General features: G+C 37.2%; 1 protein-coding gene across 15 annotated transcripts in view; it reads left to right on the forward strand.

Annotated features, from left to right (window-relative positions):
* Window positions 1-16,888, forward strand: part of MYCBP2 (MYC binding protein 2) — a 184,352-nt gene that overhangs the window by 104,971 nt on the left and 62,493 nt on the right. For 12 of the 15 annotated variants that reach the window (XM_071549773.1, XM_071549741.1, XM_071549724.1 and 9 more), the window contains 10 exons: window positions 435-660; window positions 954-1,072; window positions 2,394-2,481; window positions 3,807-3,859; window positions 5,012-5,184; window positions 5,421-5,565; window positions 9,689-9,901; window positions 12,423-12,478; window positions 12,902-13,017; window positions 15,136-15,233. In XM_071549773.1, coding sequence (XP_071405874.1) covers window positions 435-660; window positions 954-1,072; window positions 2,394-2,481; window positions 3,807-3,859; window positions 5,012-5,184; window positions 5,421-5,565; window positions 9,689-9,901; window positions 12,423-12,478; window positions 12,902-13,017; window positions 15,136-15,233 — 1,287 coding nt within the window. The remainder of the gene's footprint in view (window positions 1-434; window positions 661-953; window positions 1,073-2,393; window positions 2,482-3,806; window positions 3,860-5,011; window positions 5,185-5,420; window positions 5,566-9,688; window positions 9,902-12,422; window positions 12,479-12,901; window positions 13,018-15,135; window positions 15,234-16,888) is intronic. The other 3 variants (XM_071549712.1, XM_071549800.1, XM_071549757.1) reach the window with 1 other exon arrangement.

Genomic DNA, 16,888 nt, shown 5'->3' on the forward strand with positions numbered 1-16,888 from the left:
CTGTACTTTTCTAGGACTGCACCAAGCAGATATGCAGCGTGTTTATTGAAGTTTGAGTTAAAAAAGGTGTATGAGAGTTCAGTGTTCATAGCGGTCTGTGGTTGTTTTCTTTAATGAACCTGTGCAGAGTTCTTAAAAATGATCTTAAGTGGTGTCAGCACTAGTAGTTAATCAAAACATTGTTATAATACAAGATAATAATTGAGTAAAGTGTAAAGCATTTCAGGTGTATATGAAGTTCAAGTATATATGAAATTCAAAGAATAGATTAGGTTAATGTTAATTTAAAGCAAAACAAAACAATTGTAAAGAATTACATAATTAAATCACTTTTATAGACCAAAGAGTTAAAATCAAGGAGATTAAATAAATGTTAAAAAAAACCCCAACAACCCCCAAAACTTGGACATAATCAAACTATTGCTTTGTTTTAGGTGACATTTCCTGAATGTGTCAGGTGGATAACAATAGAGTTTGACACTCAGTGTGGCACTGCTCAGTCAGAGGATGTTCTTCGTTTACTAATTCCTGTCAGAATTGCACAGAGTCTGGGATTTGGACCAAAGCATGCTTCTGTTCATGAAAACCTTAATTCATGGATAGAACTGAAAAAGTTCTCTGGATCTTCAGGATGGCCTACCATGGTATTAGTACTGCCAGGTAATAAATAGATACTGCAATAATTACTAGTAATGTGAGTTACTAAAATAATGAAAGAGAGTTTGTTTGCTAAGATAATTTTGCAGAAAAATCAAAGTTGAAGTGTCCTTATCCAAGCTGATTATGTTTATAGTAGATGTCTTACTTGAAGTGTTAATCTGCTTTTTTTCTCATGGTTTTATTTCACCTGTTATATGTTATAAAACCTGGGTTCCATGTCTGCTCATGTAGAAGAAACATACCAAAAGTGGAGGAATGTATTATTTATTTATTTGTTTGTTTGCTTTTTTAAGGAAATGAAGCTCTTTTTTCTCTGGAGACTGCGTCAGACTATGTGAAAGATGAAAAAGCTTCTTTTTATGGTTTCAAATGTTATGCAATTGGATATGAATTTAGTCCAGGATCTGATGAGGTAAGAAAATAGTGAGATGGTTACAATTGCTGCTAATATTTTTTGCTGCTAATAATTTTTGCTGCTAATAAATCTCTCCTCTAAAGCTGTTTTTAGGGGGTACAAAATATTTTTATTTCCACTTCTGAGTAAATGCATCACCAAAATATTTTTAGATTAATTTTATAAATATTTTAACTTTTTTTGTTACAGGCATTAATCATTTGGAATTCTTTAATCAGGATATTATTGGAATGGCTATTGGAATTTTCCTTGGTTTGTGACAGTCTGCAAATACATAGCATGGTTTTATCTCATCTGTCAATGGGATATAAGAGTTCCTAAAATTCTGATGTACTGTTGCGTCAGAAATCCAAAGGATTTGAGGCTTTCAGATGCAACATGATTAGTGTTTTACTGTCACTGCCATTTGAATGACAAACCTGCATTATTTCTCTAGTGCTCACTATACCAGAACTCTCAGACTCCTGGAAACACTGCACATTTAGACTACCTGAGATTTTACTCAGTAGTCTCCTCATGTTGCCTCTAAGGGCATGACTCATTCACCACTGTTTATTGCAAAAGGAAAATGAAATTCCTTCACGTTCTTGACCCAGTGCTTTCTTTTAGTTTATTTTAAGAGATTACTGAAAATACTTAATAGATTTTATAATAAATCAGAAAAATAACTCTTCCCTTATCTTGGTAGTCTGAGGGCCTGTTGCTTCATGTGAACTTCATAAGGTCTGCATGCTTTACCTGATCTTCTTAGAGGATTTTACTGAGTGTTTTGAACACTCAGTGCTAAAATATGCCAGTCAATGTTAACTCTATCATCTAAAGAAAAGCCTTAAGTAATTGTTTTCAAACCTACCTTTTTATAGCCCTAACACTCTCAAGTTTTATAAATAGAAAACTAATTTTTAGTGTAAAAACTACCTTGCATCTCAGGATTAAAGGCTCATTAAGTAACTTAATATTAAGTAATTGGACAGACAGTGCAAGGTTCTCATTCTTTTGGCAACTTTGTGGTGAAATTTTCTGACCTTTTTCCTGAAGTGTTACCAAGTATCATATTCAGATGTTTTTACTAGGCTACTAGAAGCATGATAACCCATTTATGAATACTCTTACCAAGTGGAAATTACTCTAAAAATTTTGGTACACTGCCCTATGTCACAGCAAAACCTGACAGTATATGTATGACAAGAAATCTATTGCTGAGAAACTTCAAACTGGGAGACAATATTTCTTCATATAAAGCATTGTCAGGGAAACATATTCATTGTCCTGTTTTCTGAGACACTAATTTTGTTTTCTAAATTGTTTTAATTTTAAGGGTATCATTCAGCTGGAAAAAGAACTGGCAAATTTAGGAGGATCATGTGCAGCAGCATTGATGAAGAAAGATCTAGCACTTCCTATTGGTAAGTCCTACTCAAAGAACATACTTAGTTATTTCATCATTGTCCATGTCCATGTTTTCTGAATTTATACTACCTTTAAATCTTATTGTTGCTTTTAGTTGGAGATAATAATATGAAATTTATTCTTAAAACTAAATTAATCAAACAAGATAATAAAGTGGAGGTGTGTTCTGCTTACACCCTTCCCTTCATGTGCACGTGGAGAGGAGGGAAACCTGGTCATTTAAATCTGAAGGAACTCATCCCGTTCACAGGTAGTATATGAACTGTGTCTCACAGTTTCCTTGTGGTACTTCATGAATGTGCAGGCATCATCTTTGTATTTCTCTTTCACTGTCTTTCCTCCCCCCACTCCACGCCTTTTTGAATAAAAAAAGTACCTGCAGCATTGAATCGCAAAATCTAAAATTGAGAATACACTCAAATACTCTCTGAGTTACCACGTTCAAAAGGTCACTCTACCTCCTTGCCAATTCTCCCAGCCTTAAAGTTAAGATACTTCTTCCCAAGAGAGAGATCTGGTCTTACAACCAAGATCTAAATTAAACAGCAGTGTGGAATTGATTGGTATATTTAACAGTGTTCTTTCTTAATTTGTTTCAAATTTGGTAGAAGTTATTTCTGATGGCAGAGTCTTTATACATCTTTATTTCTTTAAATTTTAAAAATGCCTTGGGACTTGATTCTTCTTGTCTCTTTTTCTCTCTTCTGACTAGTAGAATTGCTTGACATGTTTTTGAGAGAGAGTAGAAATATGGCAACCTTATCTGTTTTACTGATCTATTGAAACGCTGTGTTTGGCAATTCTGGTAACCCTGGAGTCAGACTTTCGAGTTTTTATTTGTGAGAAAGGAATGTGACATAATAGTATGTATTTGGGTTTTATGTTATAGGAGGAATCATAATTATGTGAAGTTTATCAGATTTACAAATAATTTTACTTGGGTGAGCTCCTTAAAGGAAGCAGATGGCACATATACTCCTTGGTACTGCTTCCCAGAAACTGTCTTGACCTCCCAAACTCTTCTGAAAGCATCTAGTCGCAGCCAAAAATTTGCCATACATAGTGTCTTGGAGATAAGAAGATAGCAACAAATTTTTGTTCTCTGTAATGGATTTTGTTCATTTGTGTGTGCACTGAACTACACAATACTGCATGTTTCCTGTGTTACTCGAAAACATTAGTATTTCAGCTGCTGGTTGAACAGTGTGACACAGCATTATCCAAACCTAAATTTTATAATATAAAAAGCTTCACAAAACAATTGAATTTTATATTCTGTAATATGTAGGTAACTGTCAGTGTTGCTGTTATATTTTTCCAGCAGGTAATGAATTTGAAGAGGATCTTGAGATACTTGAAGAGGCTGCTTTACAGGTATACTGCAGCTCTTTATCCATTGCTACATACTTAATCACATAATTGCAGTGAAATTTTTTGACTGCTACAGAAGAAAATAATTTATAAGGATTTTATAATAGAATGGAATCCAGCTTGTCATGAAACAGTTTATGAAAGTCTTACAGAAGTTTAGTCTTTACATTAAATCTTTTTATAATAAAAGTGCTTAAGAAAAAAATGCATAAATTATCATATAGAAAGTTAGATGACAAAGTATTTCAAAATATCTGTTTGGCTAATGTTGCACTATTTAGCAAATTTTAAATGTTACCGAAATTAATCCTTCACGTGTCTTTTATAATTAGAGAAATAAAATAACTTTTTCAGCTGAGTGGTAACATTAATCAGGTCCCAGATAATGTGATTGAAGTTGTTCTGGTTTGTTGATGGCATTTTATTGGTTGTGATGGTAGCTAATGCTGGTCAGTAGCTCCCTTTGTATAGCTCCAGCAGATCATGAACTGGGAAAAAAGGAGTTTTCACATTCTCTCCTCTTCCTAGTTGTTTTCATGGCAACTGTTTTGAAATTCAGTTTTCACAGTACTTGATGGAAAAACATCAGTGCTAGAGTCTGACACCATTGCATAGGCCTTAGATGATAGAAGAGTGAGCAGAAATTGACTAGGAGGAATCAAATGTTCCTTAGAAGAAATATTTTTTTGCATCAATCTGTTCGTGGACCCACCATATGCTAATTCAAAATGTGAGCTAGGAGTTTGCATGCAGTAAGAAATCTGACTTTCCATATGCTATATTTCTAGTCTTACATTTTCTTTAGAAACAAGCTCACTAGTCACATTTTCAGGACAGCTTTCTTTATTCTGCTGCTCACAAATCAGAAGCTTAGGGTATTTTTAACATGTTACCTTATTCTTTCCTCCAGAAATTCTCCCTCAGATCAAGGTCATTTAATCTCTTTTGGCATAAATTATTATTTAATAAACTGAGCTGTGACTTTTTTAAAAGCTTTCAATGGAGTAAAGTTTATTCTTCTCCTCCTTGAATGGTTTTCAGTGCCGAAAATGTCTGTACCAATGTCTGTGTTGCAGGAAAGTATCAACATGTAAGTTACTGAAAAGCTGTTTTATGTCTCCATCCTTTCACCCCAAATCTCTGCCAAAACAACAGGTGTGCAAATCTCACTCAGGCATTCTTGGGAAAGGCTTGGCACTGTCTCACTCACCAACCATTTTGGAAGCTCTTGAAGGAAGTCTTCCCCTGCAGGTGCAAAGCAACGAGCAGTCATTTCTGGAGGATTTCATTACTTGTGTACCAGGATCAAGTGGTGGACGACTTGCAAGGTAAAACTGCACTGTTGCTTTTCTACACGACTGTCTACAAAACTGTAATAGTTATTTTAAATATTAGTTAAGTAAAACTATTTGGCTGTATTGTTTCCATTAATACATTAGGTAAAAACGTGTGTATTCAGACACCCTGCATCCTTTCTTAGCTGGAAGTCATATTTGTGCAGAGTAAGAATTTCTTTTCTGGGGTCTATAGAGATTTTAATGTTAAGTGGTTTTCTTTGTTGTAGGTGGCTTCAACCAGACTCGTATGCTGATCCTCAAAAAACATCATTGATTTTGAATAAGGATGACATTCGATGTGGTTGGCCAACTGTTATTACAGTACAAACAAAAGACCAGTATGGGGATGTTGTTCATGTTCCTAATATGAAGGTAATGGTTGTAATCTTGGATGTTCATCTGCTTGATAGCGCTGTCTTTTAGTTTTTATTGTAGGCGTTCCACTGAATATTCTTGTATAGGGCAGAAAGTGGTATTCATAAATTCAGTGTATCAACTTTCTTACCATTAAATCCACAAAATTACCAAATTCTGTATTATGCCAACACTATTTCAGGCTATTTATAACTTGTCTGTAAAGAGTTACACATGTGTAATTGTAGAAATTATCAGTCATAAGTGGGGTTTGCTGGTGATGGTGTGTTCCAATAACAAGAATCCATTTTAACCTGTAAGCCAGGAAAGAGTAGTATAAATCATAGACTTTGTGACGAAGAAAAAGAATCAGAAGCACATTGCTGGATGTCTTGGTTTGAGGGGAAAAACCAAAATGTTTACCCACAAGCGGGGGGAGGGGACCTTCTCCACCATAATCATGCCACTCTTTATCAAATTTAAGAAAAAGGAATTTTAATACAAGAAGGATAACTGTCCCTAACTGCTATAAATATATATATATTTTTATATGTAGGTATAGGTATAACTATAAACAGACCAGAGCAAACCACTTCCCCAACACCACAGAGGAAAAGCAAACAAAACAACAACAAAACCCAGCAGGTTTTCCTCAGGGAGGAAAGTTATACTTAGGCAGTGTCAGTGTCACAGCCCGGCTGGCTGCGGAGTGAGTTTCCAGTCCCTCTCCAGCGAGACAGACGAGTGGTGAGCTCTCAGATGAACTCTGTCTCTTCCCCCTGTGTTCCTTGTCCAAGAAGCAGAAACACCAGCAGCCAGAAGCAGTCCCGGGGCAGGCAGCTGTTCCTCAACCCCGCACACACACCCAACTCCCAGCCATGTGTAGTCCCCAAGAACAAAAGAGACAAACCTGCCCCCACCCAAGTGATCAGCAGTTAACTACTTTTTTGTTAACTACTGGCATGGGCAGTTAGTGGCAGGGGAGAGAATTTACATAATAATTCCAAACTAAACAATGGACCATCTTATAGTTACTTTATTCTAGTCTAGAACAGTACTCCTCCGTTTTCTGTTTCTAATATGTGGAAGTTCCTGTAGTCTTTGCAATTAATAAAACTAACTGGCAAAGAGTGGAATTCTTGGATTTGCCTTCAGCCTGTTGGGTTAATTGCTCTTTTTTAATACTGGAAAGGAAGTGTTCTTGACAGCCTCAAGTAGAGTTATAAGAACTTTGCACATTCTGGGGTAAAACCTGTGTGATATGTATAAAAATGGGCTGCTTGATTTGGAGTTGCAAAGCAATGCAAACATACAAACACAAAAAGGTTTTTATGTAATTCTAATAAATCGGGTTACTTCCATATTTTAAAGCCTGCTGTTACTGTGGAGTAGTTGGTTTTGTTCAAGCCCCAAAGTAGAGGAAGTACCTTTTACAAAAGCATGATTCCTGTGATAAAAGCTCAAATCTATTCTTTACATATGATGTAGTCATCATCTTTGTATGTAAGTTATCTTACAGTGAGCTGTAAACTTAATAATGAACAGCAGTTCTACAGCAATAACCCAAGAACCAGCTTAGTCACAAACACAGCTTGAGTGAAACTTCTGTGAGTGGTTACTGTTATAGGCACTGAGGCATTAGCTAGATAAATCAACGTTTATTTTATTTTATAAGGAGAAAAAAAGGTTAATAGCATTTATTAAAAAAAGGTAGTGATTTTATTAAGTGATTTCAGCATCCAGCTCTGTAGGCCTTAGCCTCAGTGATTACAGCTCTTTGTGAAGGCAAGGAGAGGAGCAACACAGTGCTTGCAGGATAGCAGAGCACCGGGTGACCCAGGAGACCAGCTCCAAAAGGTTCACATTTGGCTCTCGTCCAGGGCTCTGCTTATATTCACTTTCTCTGGCGTAGGCCACGCCCCCTTTGCGCAGGCGCAGTTTCCATGTGTTATATAACAGTTTGTAAGCACTTTTCGTTTGCGCAGGCTCAGTTCTGTTCGTTGTAACAGTTGCAGTCCTCAACCAGGTCCGGCCGTGTTTCGCAATACCTTTGCCTCATGGTGCCCAGGAGTGGGGGGGTTTTCCATGTGGCTGCACAGTCGGGGGTACCCGGCAAGGGACAAACTGCAGGCTTTGGCATGATGTCCTGTTTGGTCGTACACAGCAGGAAGGGTTACAATGCTGCACGTTCAGACGGGGGGTCGGCTCGTGCCGAGCCGGCGCCCGCTGGTATGCTTGGTCGCAGGCTCCCCATGCTGGTTCAGCTTTTAGCATGGGCGGCGGGACTTCCCCGGTGGGGCTGCTTTTGTCCGGCTGCGTGGCTAGCTGGAGAAGCTCTCCAGGGTGGCGGCTATCTCTGCTGATCTATCTCCACTGTGCTCCTGCCTTGGCATGGGGTAGCTGGGGCCAGGTGTGGGGGCTGCACAGCCTTCCTTGGGGGGAGGGGAACTGGCGGGGAGCTTGGCAGGGCTTGCGCTGTGGGTGACCGTGGTACTGGGATCCCCGGGGGCGCTCCGTGGGACCCGGCCCCCAGCAACACGGCTGGCAGGCACCCCGGCAGGACATAGAGACAGCCAGGGCCCCCCAGCGCGGCTGGCGTGGGAGTCGAGACCGACCGGGGCCGCAGGGGAAAAGAGAAAAACTGGTGGCTTTGAGTTTTGGGTGTTTTGGGAGTGAAACTGGGCATGTATGGCCAGGAAAGGCTTGTACTTGGGAAAGATGGAGGGGCTGAGAGGAAGTGGGGGTTTTTCCCGGGTGCTGGCTTAGGAGGGGAACGAGACGAACCGGGGGGGGTTTGCAGGGCACGGGTCTTCCCCGGAGATTCAGTGGGGGGGTTTGACTAGCAGGGTCCCGGTGTGAGGAGAAGAAGGGAATTCTTAGGGCTAGAAACGAAAAAAAGGCAAGGAGGTATTTTTCTTAGCAGGGCGAAACTGTTAGGGGCTAGAAAAACCTGTAGGGGAAGGAGGGGGGGGAAGGCACCGGTCTGAGAGATATCGAAACTGGGGCCTCGTTCCTTTTCTCTACAGATAGTACCTTACATTCCTTGTTAAGCACCGAGCCATTCTCTGATAAGGCGTTGCTGAGAAGCTGTCTTTCTGGTTATCTCTTTTTTTTTTTTTTTTTTTTTTTTTTTTTTTTACAATCCTCCAAGTTTTCAGGCATATTTAACTTTACATTTAAAACAAAATTAAAAATACTATTTCATTTGGTTTCTAGCAAATTAATTATCTATTACAGTTACTGTCTTAAATTTGTGACAGGGGAGGCAGAAAACTCTACATAGTGATTTTATTCTAATCAAAAAAAGGTTATGTCAAAATATTATAAAAATTATTGCTTTATTTATTATTTAATCACTGTTCACAAATGTATTAAAGTAATGGAAATCTTAATTTAATCATTCTGCTGGACTCATTCAATGTGCAATGCAGTGATGTAACTTCCAGTAAATTAAGTGAAATTTTGATAAAAGTGTGAAAACTGCAGTATTTAAACATAATTTATTGCAGATTTAGTGTCAGTAATGCATAAACTTATAAACTTATTTTCCAGGTAGTCTGCCTGTTTTCTGCAGAAAACTGTGTACAGCTGACTGTTCCCCTGCACTGATGGAGGTCTGTGGTACCTCTGGGGGAAAAAAAGTCAGTTAAAATACACATTGAGAAGCACAGTGGAAACACAATGCTGATGTCGTAGGGCGGCAGAGCAAGCCCAGATCCAGTGTGGCCACTGCTGATCCAGAGCTAGCAGGCCCTGATGATTCCCTCCAAAACCTGTGCACTCATTCAGAAGGTTCCTTTTCTACTTCGTAGCATTTTCTGTTGTGGGAAAACTTGTCCAGGCATACCAGACTATGTACTGCTTCCCAGGGACTGCTCTGGGACTGGCAGAAGTGACATCAGCTCTTACCGATCGTGTGCCATGTCAGTTGGGTGCTTCTCTCTATACATTGACAATTTCAAGAGATGCTGTGGTTGGCTTTGCAGGTTGTTAAGGCAAGATATTATTGAGTTTTGACACAGCTGGATTTACAGTGAGTTCTATTCACAGTTTGTCACTGCACTGTGTGAAATCTAAAGTAATGTGTGTGTGTGTGTGTTTTCTCCCTAAATCATGCTCTTTATTCCACATCTTATTGCAGGTAGAAGTCAAAGCTATTCCCGTTTCTCAGAAAAAAACATCTTTGCAACAGGAACAGGTTAAAAAGGCACAACGGATACCAGGGAGTCCTGCAACAGCTGCTTCCCCTAGCAGTGATATGACCTTTGGAGGTCTTCCTTCACCAAAGCTTGATTCTTCCTATGAGCCAATGATAGTAAAAGAAGCTCGATATATTGCTATTACAATGATGAAGGTAAATTGCTGTAATTTTAGCAATATAACTGTAAAATTCGATATTCAAAGTGTGTAAACAAATGTGACATAGAAGGAAAAATGTATATTTAATTTTAGTCACAATCTAAAAATCCATGGATTATGAATTAATTTGATTTTATTTAAGTTCAACATAAAAACTAGGTACATGAAAAGGACCAGTTGTCTAATCTCTAATGCTGTTAGACTGGATTAGCATTTAAAAGAAAAATTGTCTTTGGTTTTGATTAGACTGATTAACAAATTAGTCTGAGTCACTCAGGAGAAATAAAAACAACAATTGAAATGGTGAAGAGGAAGTCCAGCCAGTGTATCCATATAGAGCTGGAGTGTTGCAGTGAACCTGTATTAAAAACTTGAACTGGTAAACATAGGAAAAGGTCAAAGATCAGCATAGTAAAAAGGTCATACAATTTTTTTGTGTATCAATGCATAAATACTAGGCAGTTTCTGATGAAATGAGCCAGTATCAAATGGGTCAGCTCAGAGACTTTGCCAGGAACAGTTTTTACAGCAGTGAAAACAGAGCAGCTGGTGTGGATTTGATTGAGTATATTATAACACATGCAATAAATTTACATATGTGTAACATATATTGACCCAGTTAAGAGATGTGACATGATGTGTACAACTACTAGTTGGAGAGCTTAATGAGACACGATTAATCAGGAGTTAGGCAAGGATAATACTTAGTATAATCAGTGGGGATTTATGGAGGGGCAGAACCACCAAAGTAGCATCCTTTAGAGGGTACAGGGTCCTTTTTTGCAAAGGGTACTGCTGCAGTACCTTTTTGTAAATAGTGCAGCTGGGTACTAAACAGTGTCCTGATGGATCAATGAAAGAACTACTAAATCAATGTAATCTACAACAAATAGTTTAAAATCTTGTTAAATCACATGCCTGAAAAGATATTTACAACCAGGGAGTGCATATAAAGGACAGAAGTGTGATTTTGTTTGGTTGGATTTTTTTATTTGGGATACTGCAAAGATCACTTTTTTGCTTGATGCTACTTGCCACTTTTAAAAGTGACTTGAAGCAAGGTGAAAATACATCATTTATTCCAATTTAGGACTTGATGAGATTTCTCATAACCATTGTCCACAGGTACCTGCTGCGTCTTTTCTAGTAAGAGATTTCAAATCTGCTCCTGCAACTCGTAGGGTGGTACATCTTGTAGTGCATTAGATACTCTGAAATAAATGATGGTGGTGTAAGTGCAGGGTGTTCAAAAACTATTTTCTAGATTTGATGGAACCTTTCAGTGAGGAGTGCATAAAATAAGGCAGTTGGTGTGCAATTTTTTTTTAATTGAATCAGGCCAAGATGAAATGAAAATGCAAGTATTCCTTTAAAGTCCTCCTAGTAGATAATAACAGTATACATATTCATAAAGATAAAAGTAAAAAGACACACACAAAGGTAAAATACAAAAAGCGTTTCTCTTCTTCTTGAAATATGCTTGATTTCCATATTAAATGACTTTTCAGGGAATCTTCTCAAGGCTCCTTTCAGCTTAAGTCCTTTGCATTCAAAGCTTTAATTTCATTAATTCAAGACAGTGTAAATATTCTTCTATTTCCCTCCCTGCATTACTAAACACACTCATTTCAGTGGAAAATGCAGATGTCCCCTGTTCTTTTTGTTTTATACCAACCTGTATGTTGTGTCACTACTTGATACAAACATCTGAATATGATCATAAACTCTAGTTTCTCAATTCATGATAAGAAATTATGACGTTTGTGGGACTGATACCCAAAACTACATCCTTCTATAGATTCCCAAAGGCTCATCTGCATGTATGTTCAAATGTTCTCATACCACCTTTTGTTGTTGTTGATTTAACACAGGAATCTGCTAACTCTGCAGCTGTTACAACCTGCAGAGATTCTTGCTGAGGGACTTTGTGCACTTCTATGTGCACCACTATTGACTTATGAGGCTTTTCAGAGCAGTGATTTCACAAGAAGCTGTGGATGTGAACTTGGTCTTTTGTGTAGTGGAAAGCGATTGAAGTATCACCTCAATGTAGAGGCAATTCCTTCTTCACTTGAAGTAGAAAGAAAGAGAATTTGAAATTCCATTAATAAATCCACTGGGCTGGTTTGCAGTTTTTGACCTGCAATATATTTGCTTTCTTATCTTCACATGGTCTTCAATGTACTACCTGAATTCAAAAGCTTTTTTTTGCAAGTGACATTAGAACAGATTCGAAGACTTGACTGTGAGCAGAGGCTTTTTGTTAGCAGTAATTGTCTTGATTATCTAGATAATGGCTATTTAAAGAAAAAGTATAGATATTCTTTTCATGTGTGTGTGTATATATATATATATTTGTGTGTGTGTTTTGGAATTTGTTTCTGATTCCCTGATAAATGCTTCTAGTGAGTGTAAAGTTAATTTATTCTTTGAGAAAATGCTCTGTTTTCTTTTATTCAAGATGGTCGTATAACTGATAACTGCTGACTTTGTGTTTGAATTTAATATGTTCATAGGCATATGAAAATTATTCCTTTGAAGAACTACGCTTTGCTTCACCAACACCAAAGAGGTAAACATTAAAAAATTTCTTTTTGATAGGAACTGAAATGAACATGTCCTGTCACTTCTGCTTACACTCAGACTCACATGCTGTGACTGACAGGTAGAAACACAAAAGTCAAGTATTATTGTATTGTTTTTTCTCATATTTAGTGATTTTATTTGAAATCTTTATTTCAACATTGTTCTAGTGTTGATTCCTTATTTGTATTATCTACTCTCTGAATGTGTTCTTTCATCATGTGCTGCAAGTAAATATGGCACAGAGGGTTATATTTTCATAGTAAATAATAGGTTAGTACATTGAAAAGGAAAAAATTGTATTTAGATAGTCTGTAAGGAAAAAAATGGAAGTTTCCAAACTGAATATTATAGATGCTCTCCAAGAAAAGAATAACTGTTTAATGATTTTCATTGTTTTGTTTATGCCTAGACCCAGTGAAAACATGTTGATCAGAGTCAACAATGATGGTACCTACTGTGCAAACTGGACTCCTGGAGCTGTTGGTCTCTATACCATTCATGTTACTATAGATGGCATTGAAATAGGTACTTAATCATCAGTATATTTAAGCAGAGATTTACATTATATCCACTTTGTATACTGATAAATTTATGGTTTGATGCTCATAAGATTTAATATTATAGTTCACAGCAAAACTTAGCAACCAAGTTTTGGTTCAGAAGCCTTCTATGTAAATCCCTCTTCTTTGTCAAAAGGAAAAAAAACCACAGTTATTCTCACAGATCATGTCTTTATAATGTGGTCAGACTACCAGACTAACAGACTCTTATTCTCAACTCTCAATGTTGGAATTTTGTTTCAGCTGAGAGTCACAAAGACGTATAGTTAAAGGGAAAAAACAACCCACCCAACACTGAAGAACCTGGGGAAAGGGGAGACTGTTCCTGACAATGCAGAAATAAATATTTGCATTTGTTCTCTGGAAAATTGAGATGGTGTGGTCTGAACTGAGACCATACTTGAAGTCTCAATTATTTGTACTAATCTTTAAATGCTTTTGGTTCCTTTCTTCCTGAAAATCTTTTAGTTATCTTGCTAGACCGAGGGACTACACTATAAGATACTGTAGCATGTGGTGAAAAGAGTGCCCCTTCAAAAAGCAGTCTGTATCTTGAATTCTCTCATGTTAATCTTACTGATGGTATGGTGAAGATGGTAGTAGGAACATTGAAAGTATTGTAGTTAGGCCTCGATCTGATAGGAGGGTTTGAGTGAATTCACCAGCCCCAGCAATTCCACTTTCCCAATAGTGTTCAGCAACTTTTGTAAGTACATAATGATACTGATAAATTAAAAAAACCATAATTCACATAGAATTGGAATGGGATGCTATTTTGTGTGTTAACTACAGAAGATGTATAAAATATCATTATTAATGGTTATCTTTGTTCCACAAACAGAGCATTTGCCTTCATAGGAGTCTCCAGTGCACTCAGATGTATTTTTTCCAATGTGTCATCCCTGGAGCAAACTTTACACTGTAGTTTAAATCGCTGCTCTTATGTTTTAAATAGATTCTGCCATCCTCAATCATTGTATAGGGTTAACTTTAGAAATGCTAGGATACAATTGTTAACCTTCATTATAAAACAGGTATGAGTATACTCTAATACTTACCTGTGCTGTTTTTCTGCAATGGAACTTCTGTTCTGGTTCAGTCATAATATCTGAGTGTCCCCTCTCAATCAGCTCAGTTGGCTGGAGCATGGTGCTAAATCACCAACGTTGTGGGTTCAATCCGAGTGTGGACCGTTCAGTTAAGAATTGGACTCAGTGAACTTTGTGGGTGCCTTCCAGCTCAGAATACTCTGTGATTCTGCTTTCGTGTACCCATGCTTGACCCATAATTCTGTAAACTTTTAATGGCTTATGTGCTCGGTAACACTTAGTTTCTTTTATTATAAACTTTCTAGTTCTTGATGCCTCTAGATTCCTTCTTTTACTTCCACTGTTGTTTAAAAGGATATTACTGAAAGCAACAATTTTATCACTAGGTCTGGATGCTTCTTTTCAAGACACTGCTTTTCAAAGGGTCATTCTGTAAAATGAAACAAAAGATCTGAAAAGATCTGTTAAGACCATTATGTTGCAGTTTGTTCTTCATGTGTATTTTTCTTCACAAACAAGAATGTTACTGTGTTGAGATATTTTCCAATACCTTCTGGTTTTATAACAGTGTTGATAATGAAGGTGCTGGCTGTTTATAGGCCTTTTCTGGTTGTATAGCTTGGCTTTTCAGGCTCTTATGTTTTCCACATGTTGCAATTAGCATCTGCAGCAATACAGCTTGCATTGGCAGAAGTTTTCACTTGCACTCCTCAAACATTAAACTCTCTGTTCACCATTCCTTGAAACATAACACTGCAAACACGGTACAAAATTAAGTAGTAGTGCTTTGTACATAAGGTGTGACAGATATCTAATAGCAACATGAAACTACATGTAAATTTCCACATATGAAAATACAAATGTTCAGAAACTAATAGCTTGCACCATGAAGCAACGGCAAGTGTTGTTTATGGCAGACAGATAAGTGGTTATTTTGTCTACTCTGATCTGTAGTACAGATAAACTGTAATTACTGTTTAACTGATATTCCCTTGTATTTCTTTTTTAAAAACTTAGTCTTTGTTTACTTGTAGATGCTGGACTAGAAGTGAAAGTAAAAGATCCTCCAAAGGGAATGATACCTCCTGGAACCCAACTTATTAAACCGAAAGCAGAGCCTCAACCAAATAAGGTTTGGAGAACTGGGAGGGGACCAAAAAAAAGAAGCAAAACCAAAGCCAGATAGCTATATTTGGGTGGGATTGGATGGAATTTTACCCTTGTTTAATATATACTTTATCATGTAGTAATAGTGCAGGACTTGAGAATATTTACAGATCACTTTAACATGCTGAATGAAATGAAATTAATATACTGGATAAAATGAAACGTATTCATTCCATTTTCTTTCTGTCTGTCTTAGAAGGTCTATAAAAACTGCCTTCATCTTGGCTTGTCATGCAAACATTGCACAGCTATTATTAAAGCCACAGACGAAATTCTGCCCTATTATTAGTTCCTTTTCTTTTCTATAGTACTATGAAATTATTTGCACAAAGGGCTTTACAAAGATTTTGCTTGTTTTGTCATGAGGATCTTCAGTCAATATTAAATCCATAACTAGTCTCTTTAGTGATATTTTCCTTTCTTAGAAGGGTGGGATGTTGTTTTTAAAAGGTATGCTTTCTGTAGGTTTTGACTTCCCCATTTCACCTTATCATTCTGCCTCATCATTCCACCCTGAAGGACTAAAATAGACATAAATAAAGAAAGTAAGCCAAAATGTGTGTCAGTGCTATAAGGAAAATGCCCAAATGAAAGTACCACCTTGCACTTCCTCTTAGATGCAGAGGAAGGGATATTCAATGAGGCGTTGAATGTTTTTTCCATGGAATAAACTTGTATGAAAAAGATGTGGAATTCTGAAGTACCACAATGCTGTCCTTCCCTGTCTTACTACAATTGGGAAGGGTATTAAGACTAAAAGGATCAGGTGTTTGACAGCTTCTTACCTATACAGGACATCTTGATTTACTTTTTTCCAGCTTTCAGAATAATCTGGAGACAGGAACTTTGTTCCTCAGTCCATAAATGCATCCAGCATCTGATTCTGCCACTAATAAGATTCTTTTTCCCTGCAGCCACATCTCAAAATAAAAATAATGAATACAGTTTCCTTGCAATGTTTTATCCCTCACTGCAACTTTTTTTATTTTCTCCCTAAGAACTTTAAGACTTTCTCCCTTCTCTTGGAAGGAAGGTTTCCTGGTTAGTTCATTGTCTTAATTAAAATTCCCAATTCCTACAAAGGGAGATTTATCTCACACAATTTAATGATGCCGCTATCCAAGCTGATCATCATATGTGTTGTTTGCTGTCACCAAATTGAGAGACATCTGGTTTGAGATGAGATAAATAGCTGGATGGCAGTTCCATCTTTGTTTTCAATTAGTACAGCAGAAATTGTGGTAACTGGTTCACACATAATTCCATGTTGTCAAGTTACAATCTTCATAGCAGTTAAAAGTACTTGACAAAAGTTAATCCTCTGGTATACTGAGAGATTACTTAGTGTTTAATTCTCTCCCTGTGTTGTTCTACTTGCATGTCTTGTTTCTTGTTCCAAGTTGTAGACTCTTTGAAAAAGGAGCCATCTTTGTCCTCTATATAGAGTTTGTAGAGCCTGCTGCACAATTAAACTAGACGTTTCATGGTAAATCATCTAATCAGTCTTCTTTCTTCTGTGTCATAATAAATCACATAACGAACCAGGTTAAGGTAATTCTTTGTGTATGAACAGCAATATTATAAATTATACAGAAAGGTAATAATTGCACTGTGCTCTAT

Source organism: Pithys albifrons, chromosome 1 (assembly GCF_047495875.1).
Source record: "Pithys albifrons albifrons isolate INPA30051 chromosome 1, PitAlb_v1, whole genome shotgun sequence".
NCBI lineage: Eukaryota > Metazoa > Chordata > Aves > Passeriformes > Thamnophilidae > Pithys > Pithys albifrons.